This window comes from Melospiza melodia, chromosome 3 (assembly GCF_035770615.1).
Source record: "Melospiza melodia melodia isolate bMelMel2 chromosome 3, bMelMel2.pri, whole genome shotgun sequence".
NCBI classification, from domain to species: domain Eukaryota; kingdom Metazoa; phylum Chordata; class Aves; order Passeriformes; family Passerellidae; genus Melospiza; species Melospiza melodia.
The window spans coordinates 41,861,185-41,876,304 of NC_086196.1; the positions used below are offsets into that span (position 1 = coordinate 41,861,185).

General features: G+C 37.6%; 1 protein-coding gene across 12 annotated transcripts in view; it reads left to right on the top strand.

The window, feature by feature from the left end:
* Positions 1–15,120, top strand: part of MAP7 (microtubule associated protein 7) — a 109,707-nt gene that overhangs the window by 66,420 nt on the left and 28,167 nt on the right. For 9 of the 12 annotated variants that reach the window (XM_063151478.1, XM_063151479.1, XM_063151475.1 and 6 more), the window contains exons 3-6: positions 35–112; positions 8,089–8,252; positions 9,006–9,117; positions 12,416–12,526. In XM_063151478.1, the coding sequence (XP_063007548.1) occupies positions 35–112; positions 8,089–8,252; positions 9,006–9,117; positions 12,416–12,526 (465 nt within the window). The remainder of the gene's footprint in view (positions 1–34; positions 113–8,088; positions 8,253–9,005; positions 9,118–12,415; positions 12,527–15,120) is intronic. The other 3 variants (XM_063151480.1, XM_063151483.1, XM_063151485.1) reach the window with 1 other exon arrangement.

Consider the following 15,120-nt stretch of genomic DNA (forward strand, 5'->3'; position numbering starts at 1 on the left):
TGTGTGCCTAATACTCCTCTTTCTCCATTTGTAGATCACCCAACAGTACTAAGGGTTGATGACAGGCAACGGCTTGCCAGAGAACGGAGAGAAGAGAGAGAAAAACAGCTAGGTAAGGCCCCCTCTTGTGTGTGTTTGGTTGGTTGGTTTTTTGTTTGTTTTTGCTGGACTATCATCTGCATGCAGCATTATTGCCAGCTTACTTTTAGGGCCAGTCAGCAAAAGGATAGTGCTAGATTTGCAATAGTATCATCTCAGATACTTTACCATATCTTTAAAGTAAATCTTTTAGTTCATCAGTACTGTATCTCTCACCTGTTCTATGAATGTGAATGAAAAGTAGGTGTTAATTCTGAAATCATGCAAGGGAACTTAGCTGATGTAAATGGAATTTTGAGGTTTTGGGATATTTTATCAATTAAGATTAAAATGCTGAATACCATAAAATGGAATTGAAGAATATGTTCCCAATGTATGCTTTGAATTTTTTAATGTATACTTGGGGTACATTTTTCAGGTCAAACCGTTAGTGGTAATCAAATAGGTGTGCTCAATATGTTATGTCAGCTAGGCCTGCATAAGTATAACATAGTTTGAGTGAATAGTGAAGGCTGCCCAACAAGTGACTACAGATGGACAGTGTACTGAGTATGATGGTGAGAGAATTGAGAATTATGTGAAGCCAGACTGGTGGCTTTCTGAAAAATGTGTAAATGTTTGGCTGCCACAAGGTTCTGTGGTAATTGGGATGTTGGGAAATACAACATGTGTTGTATGTGTTTACTCTGATTTATTTTAATGCTGAATTGTTCTAAGGGCTTGAGAAACAGAAGTTCTTTATTTCCCATTTCCAATTCTGAAAGTTTATTGAACTATATTGTAACTCCAGCCAGAATTATGCTGCTGCTTCTAACCTGAAGAGCCATCATTAATTGTCACCTAGGTCTTGATAGCATTTATATCCTCCCTTGTTTACAGCACCTTATATCATTGCAGTAGCCATGCATGAATCACTAGGGTTGTTTTGGAGGGGAAAGGGAAAGCTTTAGTTTTGGCTTGCTCAAGGGGTAACATGACAGGATATTTGATAATCCCTGAAAAGCTGCTCCTCGAGTTGAGGTTGATGGTATGTGTAGGCTTAGTTTCTTCAGGTTTCAGAGCAAATGGATGTTACTGGCCCATTTTAATTAATTATTCACATATGATGGTTCCATGTCTTGAATTTCTTTTTTTTCTCAGGTTTTATCGTTGTATAATAACAATGCTTTAGTCAAATGCAAGAGAAAGATACTTTCCTTGAATTTAACTCTGATTTTTCTAGCTATTGATAAGTGACTATTTATTACCAGAAGGGCATGACTTCTGTTGATAAATGTGCTATTTTGTGTGAAGTGTTTTAAAAGCAACATCAAAGCAACATCAGAAGTTTTTGTAAGTTGATGTGGAATCCTTCATTTCCACATGGGAGAGTTTTGCATGCCCCTGTGAAGTATAACTGTATTGCGTGTTGTTGCTTGGAAAATTATTTTGAACTGACAAGAAAATTGAAAGTTGCATTGTACTTTCATCTGTATATTTGTCTGCTATGATTTAGTATATATATCTCAAGCTGTCTCTTGAGATTTGTGTTCCAGTACAGCAGAGCAATGATTTTTACAACAGCATGTAACTTTTTCTTTTTTTTTTTAGTGCATTTAGTGCAGATCCTAGATAATCAGTCACTCATGTCATGTGAACCGCAGCAAAGAAATTCCTAAGCTGTCTCTCTTAAACATTAAGTTGTATAATATTGTTACATAAATGTGTCTTGCTAAAAATTAGAGTTGGATTTTGTTAATACTGGGACATCAGCCATGCAACAGTAAAGCAACTGAAGGAAGGAATTTTAATTTTTTTTCAATAGAATTAGGTTGGATTTAAACTTAATTCCTTTCCTTTTGATTCAAGGGATCTGTCAGGTTTAGCAAAGACTTCTTTTTATACAGAAGTTGAGAATTTCAGTCCTACCTCAAATAAAATTATTCTTTGTTCTAAAAAAAGGAAAGGACAGGGTTCAACTCTCTAGGTGTAGAGCTGGTAGTAATTTTGTTTTGTACTTTCAGCAACTTGAACTCCTGGGGGTCAGGAAAATTAAGTTGTTGACGCTTCTGTTAAGAACATGTGGAGTACCACTTTAATAAGGATTAAATTTATTTATTAGGTAATATTCTGTTATTGAAGAGTTGATTTAAGACCATTTTTATTTCCCCTTTTTTACTCTCAAATTCTATTTTTTTCAAGTTCCACTGTGCTGTAATAGATTTGGCTTTCCTGTGGTGGATTGGCATGTGCTCTGAACTCCTGAGGATTTCCTTGCACCTGGAAATAGTATTTTAGCAGTCTTAGACTACTTAGCACACTTGGGTTTCTAAGTATTGTTTTTAATGAGTGCTTAGAGAATAGGAAATGCTGTCATTTTTGTCTGAATATATATATATGTGTAGCACATAAATGTGTTGGGACTGTCGGTACCTGCTGTTTCTTGAGGATCATGTTGAGCCACCTAATGGAAAAGATTAAAGAAGCTTCTACAAAAAATGCCCCTTTCACCTTTAGTATGTTCATGGGGTTTTTTTGACTTTTCTTTAGGTAACCTAGAAGATACACAGGGACACAATCAGCAAATCACACCATCAAAAAGTGATTGTTTTAGTTTCTTCACTGTAGGAAAGGCATTGCTTTTGAAATGCCATCCCAACACTTCTAAAATATTAATTCTTTGACTTTTTTCTTTGCAATTCCTTTTGCATGACTGAAGTTGTAACAATTTCATGGAGGATTTTCTGCTTCAATCTTTTTAATCTCCTGACCATTTGGTATTGTGTATATGTTTTGCTGATATCACATTCAGGCCTTAAAGGATTAGGGTGATATTGATTTTCTAAGTAATGCTTCCAGAGTTGTCACTTGCGCTTTAGTAACCATGTTTTAATTTTTGTGCTTTTTCCACTAGTGCTCTTTCCCATAGCACCTGTGCATAAAAGTTAACACCTGCCCTTTAAAATAAAGATATCACATCTCTCTATGTGAGACTAACCCTCCTGAATTGTGCAAAGGGAAATCCCAAGAGAGGCAGTGGTAGGTCAAATGGCTCTGTTCCTGGAGGCCAGAGCAAAGGGAGCTATCACACTCTGGCTCCAGCTTGGCACTTACATATATTCTGGCCCTGAATGTTGAGACAAACATGTTGGAACTGACTTTTTATGAAGGCAGCCATGGTAGATGGCTTGCTCAAACTGGAAAACATTACTGAAAATTGCTGCTTTTTCATCATGTGGGTTTTACCCTTATCTGCTGTACTGGTTGTATCTGTACTGCCAAATTAACAGTGTTGAAGAGCATTTCCTGATGCTAAAACCTAATTGTTCTTACTATAAAGCTGTCATGATGGATCCTGGCAGGGTGTTGGCTCCAGCCAGCTAGCTGTCTGCTTGCTGATTCCCAGACAAGGTTTGGGAATTGCCTGGGAAGGTCCATGGGCTTTTCTGCATGTGCACATTAAGTGCTGTCACCATTTTGGAGGATAGAAGTTTAGTAACAGAGGAGAAAGTTGTTCTGTATCAGTTAGTCTCTGGTTCCAGAGCACAGACCTGGTCCTCCCTAACTGGAAAGAAAAATCAAAACGTGTTTTTCAACAGGGAAAATAACTGGGGTGTTAAAATGGATTTCATTCTGGAAACCTTAGGTGGTGGCCTGGCAAAGAGGAAGAGTTTTCTTGTTATTACTGAGCAGTATCTTGGTCCCTGATTCTTGAGAAAACTGAGTCTCACTTCTGTGCATGTTTTATCTACGCTAATCCTGCTTGAAGTCTGATCTTTTTTTAATCAGAATTATGATCCTGATTAATCCACAAGGACACGTGGTTAATTTAGTTTCTGGTGTTGGGAACAAGTGATGGTAATACTGCTTTTTGACTTAGCACACTTCCCTAAATAAAGAGTGGTTAATCTTAGCTCTTATAATATGTCTGAGTTTCAAGTTGGCTAAATTCATTAAATTCTTAATACTTACAATGCATAAGCACTAAAGTAGTATTTTAAACATCACAGAAAGTGATCATTGGGATAATAATAACATTAATAAAAATTACAATTTTTTTTTCTGTGAGTAAATGCCTTCTGGCCTGTTTTCTTCCCTGGCACTTGGGGGCAGAACTTTATCCAACAGAAAGAAGCCCCACAGAAACTGGGAATCATTGACTCTAGCATATGAATAATTTTGGGATCTCCTTGGACAATTTGAATGTTGAAAGAGTTTATAAGACAAGAGAACAATTTTTAAGGAAGACTGGTTTAAAAACTTATGTGATAAATGTCCCTTGGACTGTGGTTACTGGGGAAAGGTTGGCTTAGAGAATCTCACATTAACTTCACCTTTAATTACAGCTCTGAAGTTCACCTTCTAATTTGTTCAATCAGCCCCTTCTGTGTAATGTCCCCATTTTTAGGTATGGTTAAAGCATCACTGATCCATTTTACTGCTAATGCAGCAAGGAGGCAATCACAGCCTCAGTGCAGAACTGGCAGTGAGCAAAGGTGAAAGAGCAGTCAGAGGAGAAAGCTCTTGCTGAGGTCAGTGCTGTAAAGTTAGAAAAGATAAAGGGTGGAAAGCATGACAAAGACTAGCAAAGACAGCTCAGGTGAGCTGTCCATCTGAGGTGGATTCAAAAGGCAGACTGAGAAAGCGTGGTGATAGACTGATCTGCCTTTGTATAGGCAGTAAACCAAAAGAAAAAGAGAATCTGGGGGCACATTCTTTGCTTCACAGAGATAAACAGAAAATAAAGGCTTTGACACTTAGTGCATGCTCCTCCTTCCCTCACTGCCTAAAACCCCTGCAAAGAATAGTTCTAGTATGTGTGGCTGGGGAAAGAAACTGCAAAATTATTTCCAAGAAAGAAATATGCAAGGTTTCTAGCTAGCATCGTCCACATTACATTAGTTAATTCCAGTGTAAAATTTATTGGTTTCAAGTCTTATGTGTCTCTTGATAGTGGAGTGTCTCTTTCTTGATTGACCTTGTTTTCTCTCGCTGTTATTCACTTCAGAAGTGTCAGAAACACAGCCTTAATTATGTTGCTTTGTAATCTAACCCAGCATTCTAGTTTGCAAACAAGCAGAAGGTATTCAACAGCATGTCTAGGGCTCAATATCTAAATCCTGTTTTTATGCTCTAATTTTGTGTCCTTGTATCACATGACTGTGTTCAAATATATTGATTGTACTAAGGAATGGAATTGAAAATGGATCAGGCTGTGACTTTTGTTTGTACTTTCCAGCTTTAATGTAATTATTCCAATGGAATTTAAGCTTTCAGCATTCAGGTGCTCTCTGAATGGTGACCAGACTTCCCTTGAATGAATCTTGCACATTGTCATACAATACGAGATATTACAAGGGAGAGAAGGACCATGAACCTGTTAATGCTCAGGCCTGAGAAAATGCTTTTTTGTTGGACCATACCCCCAGTGGAGTTCTTTGTTGGCTTAGCAGCAGGCAGAGCTCTTGGCACAGTTTCTGGAGACACCATTATAGAAGTTGGTATTCTTATTCTTCCCTGCCACATCCTCTAATTGGCTGCTCTTTCAGGTTGACGAGATCTTTTAGAGATATCATCAGTTTCCTGTAGGCTCATCTGCTGATTCTTTCTATCAGCAAGGCATTTGATGCTGTGCTTCTAGAAGCACTGTGTGTCCAAAATAGAGCTTAATATATTTTTAAAATATTTTTTACATTAGAGCAGAGGTCTAAAGAGTAAACTTTTTACTCTGCAAGATAATTTTTTCTTAGCTGTTTGGGGTGGCAGGAAAATGTTTCTGAAAATTCATAAATGGGGACATAAGAATGAAAGAAAAATATTCTAAACTTCTTATTTTTCCTGATGCTATCCTTATATATCTAAGAACACTAACTTATGTCCCTGTATATTCCTACCTTATAGGTGACCACAACTGAGCCCTTAAGTTCATAGAAGACTGTCAGTAGTGCATGCAGGAAGAAGTGTAAACAAAGCAGATGTTCTCCTTTGATTCTCTAATAAGACAAAATGCAGGAATTGAAAATTGAAAAAAATTAAAAGTAGTCAAGATTATATCTCTGTCTGTGAAAAACTTAAATTAATGAAAATAGATATTACACTTATTTCAGCAAACAGATACATCATAAATCATACTTTCATGTACTTGTTAAATACTTTGTCCAAGCATAAAATTAGTAACTTCCTCGTGTTAGCAGGTGGGCACATTTTCTGCTGTCTTGCCTGTAGCCTAGAGGTGGAAAGATGTAGCTTTTTATTTGTTTTGAATCAGATCTGTTATTTTTGTTAAAAGTTCTTCCAGCCAAACATGTCCATTTGCCTGGGTTAATTCCTCACTAATGCTTATTTCTCTTACTGAGCTGTCTTGCTGTATCACAATAGTGTGATTTTTATCACCCCTTCTCAGAGAAGCAGAAAGATGAAGATAAGTGTTCTGTCCAGAGGTCCAGCATTCGATTGTCGTACCAGAACTAAGAATGTACATAAATATCTTTTTAGCCTCTCTCTTCTTGAATTTAGTCTTAAAAGTTCAAATGTCCTATTTTCATTGCTTTTTCTAAACAACATGACAGACTGAATCCTATGGAAATCACCATGAACAGTGTCTCAAGGAAGTTTAGCCATTTACATTAATAAAAGCAAGAACAAATAATCTCCATGTCTTTTATAGGCAAATTAATATTCCAGTGACATCAGTTAAGAAAGCTGTTGAGGTTTTGTTGGGGTTTTTTTCTCCTTTGTGTAATTTATTAATTTTCAGTAGACCACCAAAGAGCTTTTTTGTGCTGGGTTGCATTGTAAGCATATTCCAGGCACAAAAGAGCCAGCTCATCACAGGATCCATGGAAGTCTTGTAGCTCAGAGCAGCAGCTTGTCTTGATATGATCAATAGTCTGTACATAAGTGACTATTCATTAAAAGCTAACATGCTACAGCAAGCTGGATTTTCATAAGATATATGCTTCTTAGATGCTCTTAGCTCCTGCAAAGATAATGGATTTTCCAAATCTTCTACAAAAGGGTTTGATTGAGTTCCAGTTTTGAACAACTACATTGTTTGGGTTACTTAATGTGTTCAGAGTCTAGGTAACAGGATGTATGCACTGGGTTTGGGGTTTTTTTTTGTGGTAGGTTGGTTTGCTTTGGCTGGATTTTGGTTTTTTTTAATTGACTTTTGTGCCACTGTAGTGAAAGGGTTCTGTAAGAGTCTAGAGCATTTCCTGTGTGATGGTAGCACTGACTTAGACTGCAAACATACAGTGTTGCATAAGGGAACAATCTAGTTCCACTCTGGGTCCCAAAGCTTTCAAGACGCCAGTGCATAGAGATCCAGAGTATCATCAGTGGTTTCATGTGGACTGCAGTCTGAGCCTGCATCTACAAAATTAATGAAAATTCAGATCCTGATAGGAAAAAAGTTGGTCCTGTGTAGGGCTTCTTGATTTGTCTTGATTAGCTCTTCTGAAACATGTTGTTTGACGCTGTGTATAAGTGGAATTATGTGACAGATTAATGTTTACCTTTAGACTTCTTTGGTGGGTAACTTCCTTCCTTTTGTTGGTCCAGGTGCTAGAATTGTTATTCCATCCACTTCTATCATAAGAGATCTGTATTGATCAATAAAGGTGAAAGTTCTGATAGTTTCACCTCTCTTTTTGTTGTCTTTTTTCAGTAAAGTATTACAGAGATTTAGCATGGTTTATGTAACAGAAGTTTGTTCACATGCATCTGACTTCAGTATTTAGGCATTTTAAACTGGCAAAAAATTCTTTCTTCCGTGAAGAAACTGTCTGCTCAAATAACTGTTAGTAATTCATAGTAAGTATATTGAGATTAGATAAAATCTGTGTGTGGCCAGGGTACATTTTAATACATGAAGAGAGATAAGGATATTATGTATCTCTGAAGAAAGAGAGTTGAAAAGGCTTTCCATTTACTGTGGTTATTCGAAATGTATTAAAGACTTCACTACATAAAACAAGTTAATACTTTTATTTCTCAATTTTCTCACAGCTGCAAGAGAATCCGTCTGGCTAGAAAGAGAAGAGAGAGCACGGCAACATTATGAGAAGCACCTAGAGGAACGCAGGAAGAAGCTGGAAGAGCAGAGACTAAAGGAAGAGAGAAGGCGAGCTGCCGTAGAGGAAAAGCGAAGGCAGAAACTAGAAGAAGAGAAGGTAAGAACGAATGTCATGAAACAGCTTTTCAACTTCTCTTGCCCTAAGATACAGTACTATCAGCATTTTCTCTAAGAGCTGATGTAGACAATGCAACATGAGCCATGGTCAGTATGACATAGTGTGTGGAAAGATTTTAAGCCTTACTTCCACAGGTACTGCTTCTGTTGTGAATCAAATGCAGTAAGTTGAGCCTGCCTGGATTACTGTGTATGCCACTGTGCAAACTCATGCAGAAAAACAATTTGGGTCAGGTTTGTATGGTTATCGGTTAATTCTTAGCCATTCAGTTTAAGGGTAGTTAAATATAAGTTGCCCTAAGAAAACCTTTTCAGAAATGAGTGTGCAGTGAAATATGCTCTTGGCTGGTTTGCCTCCCAGTTAAACTGGGAAGTATGAGCAGTGTGATCCTATCAAAGCCACCTCATCCTTGTGGGTGTTGTGTTTCCTATCTGTCCCACTCTTCTGGTATTTAGTACATGGGAAGTAGCACTAGGGTGTGTTTGTGTAGTGGCAGGGCCACTTAAACAGCTCTTACCTTTTCAAAATTTCATTTTATATTCTAACTTATTTATGGCTTACTTGCTGCCTAATTTTGTTCTAGTCTGTGTGTCTTAAGTAGGCAGCACATAAGCTTAAAGACCTAAGATGCCTACTTGGTATTGTCCGTGTGGTGGAGGGTAGCAGGGTTTGATAAGAAAATAAAGTTAAGAACCCAGTAGTATCCAAATGTGTTATCCTGTTGTACTCAAGGAACGACATGAAGCTGTTGTACGTCGCACAATTGAAAGAAGCCAGAAGCCAAAACAAAGGCAGAACAGGTGGTCCTGGGGAGGAGCACTGCACAACCGCATTAATAACACAGGTAAAGAGGGAGGCTTGCTTTGCTTGCCAGTTTCCCTTCCCCACCAGTCAACTGGAATTTACATTTCTTCTTCTGAAAGGAAGGATGTTTCAGTGTATATTAGTTTGAATTCTTTTCTCTTGGTCCTGTTATTGCTAACAGTGACATGTTTGTGGCATTCTTGTGTAGCAAAAAGGTAACAAGGAGAAAGAAATCTGAACAAAAGTTACAGCTTGTTTTGGGAGTTGACGTATTCTGTAACTACCTTGCTACAGCTTCTCGCTCCTGCTGCTTTGCTGTTGTTCGTGTGTGTATGTATATGTGGGTGTGCTTGTGCTGTGTCAATCTTGTGATATGAGCTACTGTGGCAAATGCTAGCTTTGTGCCTCTGAAAGTAGGTCTGGTAGAAATGACCAAATACTGAGATTAAAGTAGACACAAGGAAGTTAAATTCTTCTTTATAATAAGAGATCTGCGCTGTGTACTGAAATTTGGGGAAATAGAGGTCCCTTTTCTTCCCCTAAAGATTGGCAAATTAAGTGAATTTTAGCTATATGCTCTTCCGCCCAAATATCTTCTCTAATTTAATCTGCCAATGATTAATGTGTATATGCCCTGTTCAATATGAATCAAGTCTCCCAAAAGAGAACTTTTCCTTTACTTCTTTTACCAGGAAGTGATGCTTTAAGTTCTTTTCTTCCTATGCTAATTTCTATGTGTCTAACCTCTCATCAGGGGAGGAAAAAAAAAGTTGAGAAAAGAATGCTCTGAAATCTTTGTCATATATAATTTCAATAAACATTTATTTTTCATAAAAGGTTACTTTTTTGCTTAACTTTGTATAACTTATTTGATTTTTATTTTATTTTCTGTGAAAAATCATTGTCTTGCATTCTGTCCCTAGGTTATTATTTTGAATCATCATTCACCTTTCTCGATTTAGCAGGCCTGGAGCACCACTTCAAATCTCTGGGTGGTGCTAGAAAACCTGGTACATAATGCTGTGGTTTGTTATTCCTTCACCTGTAGCTAGTTCTCAGGAAGTGAGATCATCAGTAACTAAACCACCCTCATGTAGTTGCAATGCATGCTTAACACCATGCTGATAGATTAGAACTGTTACTACCAGATTTTTCATTATTATTTATTTTTCTGGTGGAGAGTTACTGCTGGCTGACTCTAAAGATTTGGCACAATTCACTGAAATGAAGCATAATGTTCTATCTGCTGGAATTCAAGGAGAGCAAATTTGAATATTTTGTTATTTTCTAAAACCCTTTTGGCACGTAGGATTTACAATTTTGCACATGAACACAGACACATAACCAGCTGCGTTGGCTGTTTCGTTGCTCATGGGTATTTTAATTCCTTTTTGGTTTGTTTCTTTTTTGGTTTTTTTGGATAAAGAAAGCAGCAATTTTCAAGGCAACGGATTGCATTTGGCCTATTCTGCATTTATAGGATTCGTACTGCCAACACTTGTATGCAAATCCTTATGCTGAATGTCATTCATTTAAATAAGGTTCATTGACACGAGAAATGTTGTCATGCCTAACAACAGAGGTGATTTTCAATATTGTCATTTGTCATCTTCAGAAAGTCAGTTTATGCAGTACATCCTTTCTGCCAAATGTAGAAGCTTTATGGCTGTACTGATACACTGTGTGGTTTCTCAGTGGCAGATTATACATGAGATCAAGATCCCCCTCCCGTTCCCACAAATATTCCTGTTCTCAGGAAGCCTGAACATAGTGTGTCCAGTAGTGACTTGCACAGGGCATTCTCCAGTTTACCCCATAGATCAATTTGGGATCATCTTGACAGCCTACAGAGGTCTTTTTCTTAGTTATAACATTTAGCTTTTTCCTTTTTATAACCCATTTCTGAGTTTTATTCCCCTACCGGTGTCCAGTCTGCCAGTTCTATGCCCTCACCAAGTCATTCTAACGTTAAAGTTAGCAAATAATCACATGGGGTAGGGAGAATCTTTCTTCAGCCCAACAAGTTATAGTGGATCCTATATAGTTCATAGATATGGGGAGAATTAAGGTATTTTTCATAGACTCTATTTCTATGAATTCTTTTGTACACAGTGAATATAATTTAATCTATTGGGACAGAACAGGTAAATACAATCTTAATACACTAGTCATAAATAAACAGTGGCAAATAATATTTCAGCAGCAGCATCCTTAATGCTGTCATTGTCCTGAGTTTGTATCTGCTTTGCAAACAGTGTGGGGGCACATTTTTGGAGACACAGACTATGAATCAGCAGAGCAGTTAGGCATATGCTCAAGCCTCATTGCATTTCAGCATGGTTGAGTGCTTTGCTGAGTCGTGCTGAGGTGCAGTACATGCTAAAACGTAAGCAAAAGCAGAATTGATTCTCACAGCATCTTTTGGATCTCAGATTTGCAGATGAAAGTTTGTAACGGGGAATGTGTAGTTGAAGCACAGAGCTTGGAATTCTTTTTGTTTGGGGCGTTTTTTGAGTGAGAGAAGAGAAGGGACACAGCAAACTTTCCGTGGCAGATGTAGGGACAGAGTGTGCAGTCTCTATTCTTGAAGTAGCCATCACCCCGTCAGCAGGATGCAGATGCTGACTGCAACAGCTGAGCAAATGATGGAATACCGCTCTTAAAATGTAGAGAAACTGAAATAAAATTATAAATTTTTTGTGTTATGTATGCCAAGTAGGTGCATTACAAGTACTTTCCACAGAGGCTGATTTTTTTAAATCTGCTAAGGTGTGTGCTAGGCTGGATTTTCAGCACTCTGAAAATAATTCTGGTAGGTGGTTTAGAACTTACACATAACTGTGGGATTTTTAACTAAATCTTTTAGTTTCTTTTGTGCTCACGCTTACTTCCTTTGTGCACTAATGTTCCCTTAATCTTTCAGCATGCCATTGCCACAATATTGGCCATCTGCCTAGTAACAGTGCTCTGTCATCTTTTATTCAGATGGCAGGGTGGTGTTTTAGTGAATAGCTTGGTGTTTCCAAGCATCTTGGTCCTTCCATGAATCTTTCTATTCTAAGTTGTGAGCAGAGATTTTCTGACAATATTGAAAGTCTTTAGATTGCAACCCATTGAGTGATAATGAACAGAATATTTTACACATTTGAAGCTTAAATTGTGTTGTGCCCAGTCTTTGAGTCACCTGTACAACGTCTACTGAGAAATCCATTCTATTTTGGAAGTTCTTGTGGTAGAGCAGGAGTGACCTAGTCCTGTTTTCCTCCTCCCAGTAGTGAGCTAGGAACTTGCACTGTTGCATGTGGGCTGTCAATTAGCATTATCTCCATTTGTTTTAGATCGAGACAGGCGGTCTGTTTCAACAATGAACCTTTCGAAACATGTTGATCCAGTCATAAACAAGCGGCTCTCCTCCTCATCTGCAACATTACTAAATTCTCCAGACAGAGGTACAGTTTTGAAGAAAAAAAGCATTAAAGAGCAGCAAGAAAGAATGTTCTATACTGATGTATTACTTTGCACATAAAACAAGCTTCTGAAGTCATTTTCTGTACTTCATCTAAGTGGTGGTGGAAAGACTTCAAATGTGACAAGTAAATGGTTGAACATTTTTTCCTGTGAGAACAAATAATTCTTGTTTTTAAAGCAAGAGATGTTACCTAAACAATCCTACTTTAGCAAATTATAAAAGCAGTGCTTCTGTCAGGTTTTTAGTAAATGAGGTACAACTATTGAAATACATCACTCCATAGTGCATGCAATCATGTGTGACCTTTTATTTGCATTAGACCATTTTGTCATTATTTTGTTTTCCTTTCTTTTTTGGTAATAGCTCTTGAATGTTTAAGAACATGTTGCATGAAGCTTTCAAGCAGTTATTTTATTACATTTTCTGATTTTATTACCATTTTCGTTATTTTTATGGAAGAGGTATGGATGTTTTTCATATTGTCTGTTTATTGACATTTTGTGTCCAGTTATTTCTCAAAGATTGCTTCATTTCAGTGTACATTTTTGGTGTTTACAAGTCTGAAAAAAGACAAACCATCAAGCTTTTAAAAATTAACATAGCTAAATTGCTGCTGCTGTTCTGAGGACTTATGAGATTGAAGCATTGAGCTTAAAAGTTTTATAAAAGAATGTCTCTTGTGTAACTTGTGCAAAGAGCTTTACAGTAAAATACTTGGTAGGGATTTTTTTGTCCTCTACTGAGTTCTGTCCCATTTTAATCCATAAAATTATTAATTTTTTTTAATGGACTTTTTAGTTGTGTTGTCTGGTTGATGTCATTATTTTTGTGTCTTAACCAAGTTCCAAGTTTGTGTGAACATGTGTATCTGGTTGATTTGATGTGCCATGTTCATCTTAGTGGGCAAACCTAGTTGTACAGTCTGGTAACTTGTGAAAAATAGAGTATTACCTTAGGAAATAATTTATTCCTAAGCACTAGTCATTTCTTGCTCTAAATGTTGAAATCCAATCAGTTTTAACTTTATAGCTTTTCAGGTGTGCAATTTTTTTCAAATGGTTGCTGTTCTTTGCCAAATGCTTTTTTTGAGGAAGGATCTTGGTGAAGTGGGCAGGTGAACAGCAGCAGGCATTAAGTATGGAGCATAATCTCTTATGGACTGTAACACAGTGTTTTAGCTTCTGCCACCCATTTCAAGTTCAGGAGAATGTAAACAGAATATGAGGCAGTCTAATGGTAGGGGAAAAAAAGGAATATGGAAGAGATGGCCATTTGTCAAAATGTTGAGGCATTTTTGCTTGGCATTTTTACTAAAACAGCACAGAGCCCTTTAGGAGTCTCTTGTGACTTTTTCAGGCTCCAAGACAGAAAGTAAATCCAAATGCTATGAGTGCTTTTTCTCATGCAAAGTCAGATATCTAAATCTAGTTGAGCCATGTTTCTGGAGAAGTGCCACTAGTCTCTCCAGTGGCCTCAATGCAGGTGCTTAAAAGGAAGGCTGTGACTGCCTGCTCCCCATTTCACCTTCCAGAGGGCACCCAATCACACACACTCTGTGATACAGACTCCTACCTGCAAAACAGTGAGCTGCAGATAAGGATGATGAGCTTACCTACTAAGTGGCTTATAGCTGTCAACAAGAACTTGTCATCTGTTGTGCAGCACCTTTTTATCATTTGAAGGACAATTTCTTTTTTGCTTTGCTGCAGCAAAAGACAAAAGTTTTCATTAGCTAATTGGCTAAAAGACTGGTTTATGGCATTTCAAGCATTCTGTTGCTGTATAGCTCTTTATCACAGTTGTACAGTCGGGCAGCTAGAAGATGCTTCTCATGCTTTTATGTTACTGTAATTAGTGAATAGTTAAAACTGTAACAGAACATGAACACATATTCAACTGCAGAAAATTGCTGTTGACCAATAGATTTTGGCAGTTCTGCTCTTTAAGGAGAGCTTAGCAAAGGGATACTACTTTTCATGAGGTATGAATTACATACTTGAAGTTTTGCAAAACTTGCACCCTAGTTGTTTTCCTCCCCATCTGCAGTGATTTTTCTTCAAGCAGATGATTGTCTCAATCACTGCATCACCATTTTCTGCAACCATTATAGAAGACATTCAGGGGCTCCAGTATTGTTTCCTGTAGAAAGGGAAGTTTCCCCCTATGTACTGCTCACCATATTGTGTATGTGTATAAGCAAACACCACATTTATCAATGAGAGTCTCCTTCGTGGTGCTCATCAGAAGGCCTGTTAAATCCCTGCCTCCCATCTGTTCCTACAGCTAATCAAATGCTGCTGTTTGCTTACTTGCAAATTATTCTGCTGCTGCTAAGACAACTTTCCAGTATTCAGGTTGTATATCCTGAAGACAAATACAGGGGATTGTAACCGATTTACTTTTGCCAGCACCCTGCAACTTTGTATGTTTTTTAGTTACAAGTTAGGTTGTAAAGATCTTTAATCTGTTAAAAATAACCTGCTTGTGGCTGGGGCTAAGGGTACTTCCTTGTACTAGCAAGCCTATCGCAAATGTGCTTCCTGTGTGAAAATGGAGCAATGAAAGCTGAGAGAC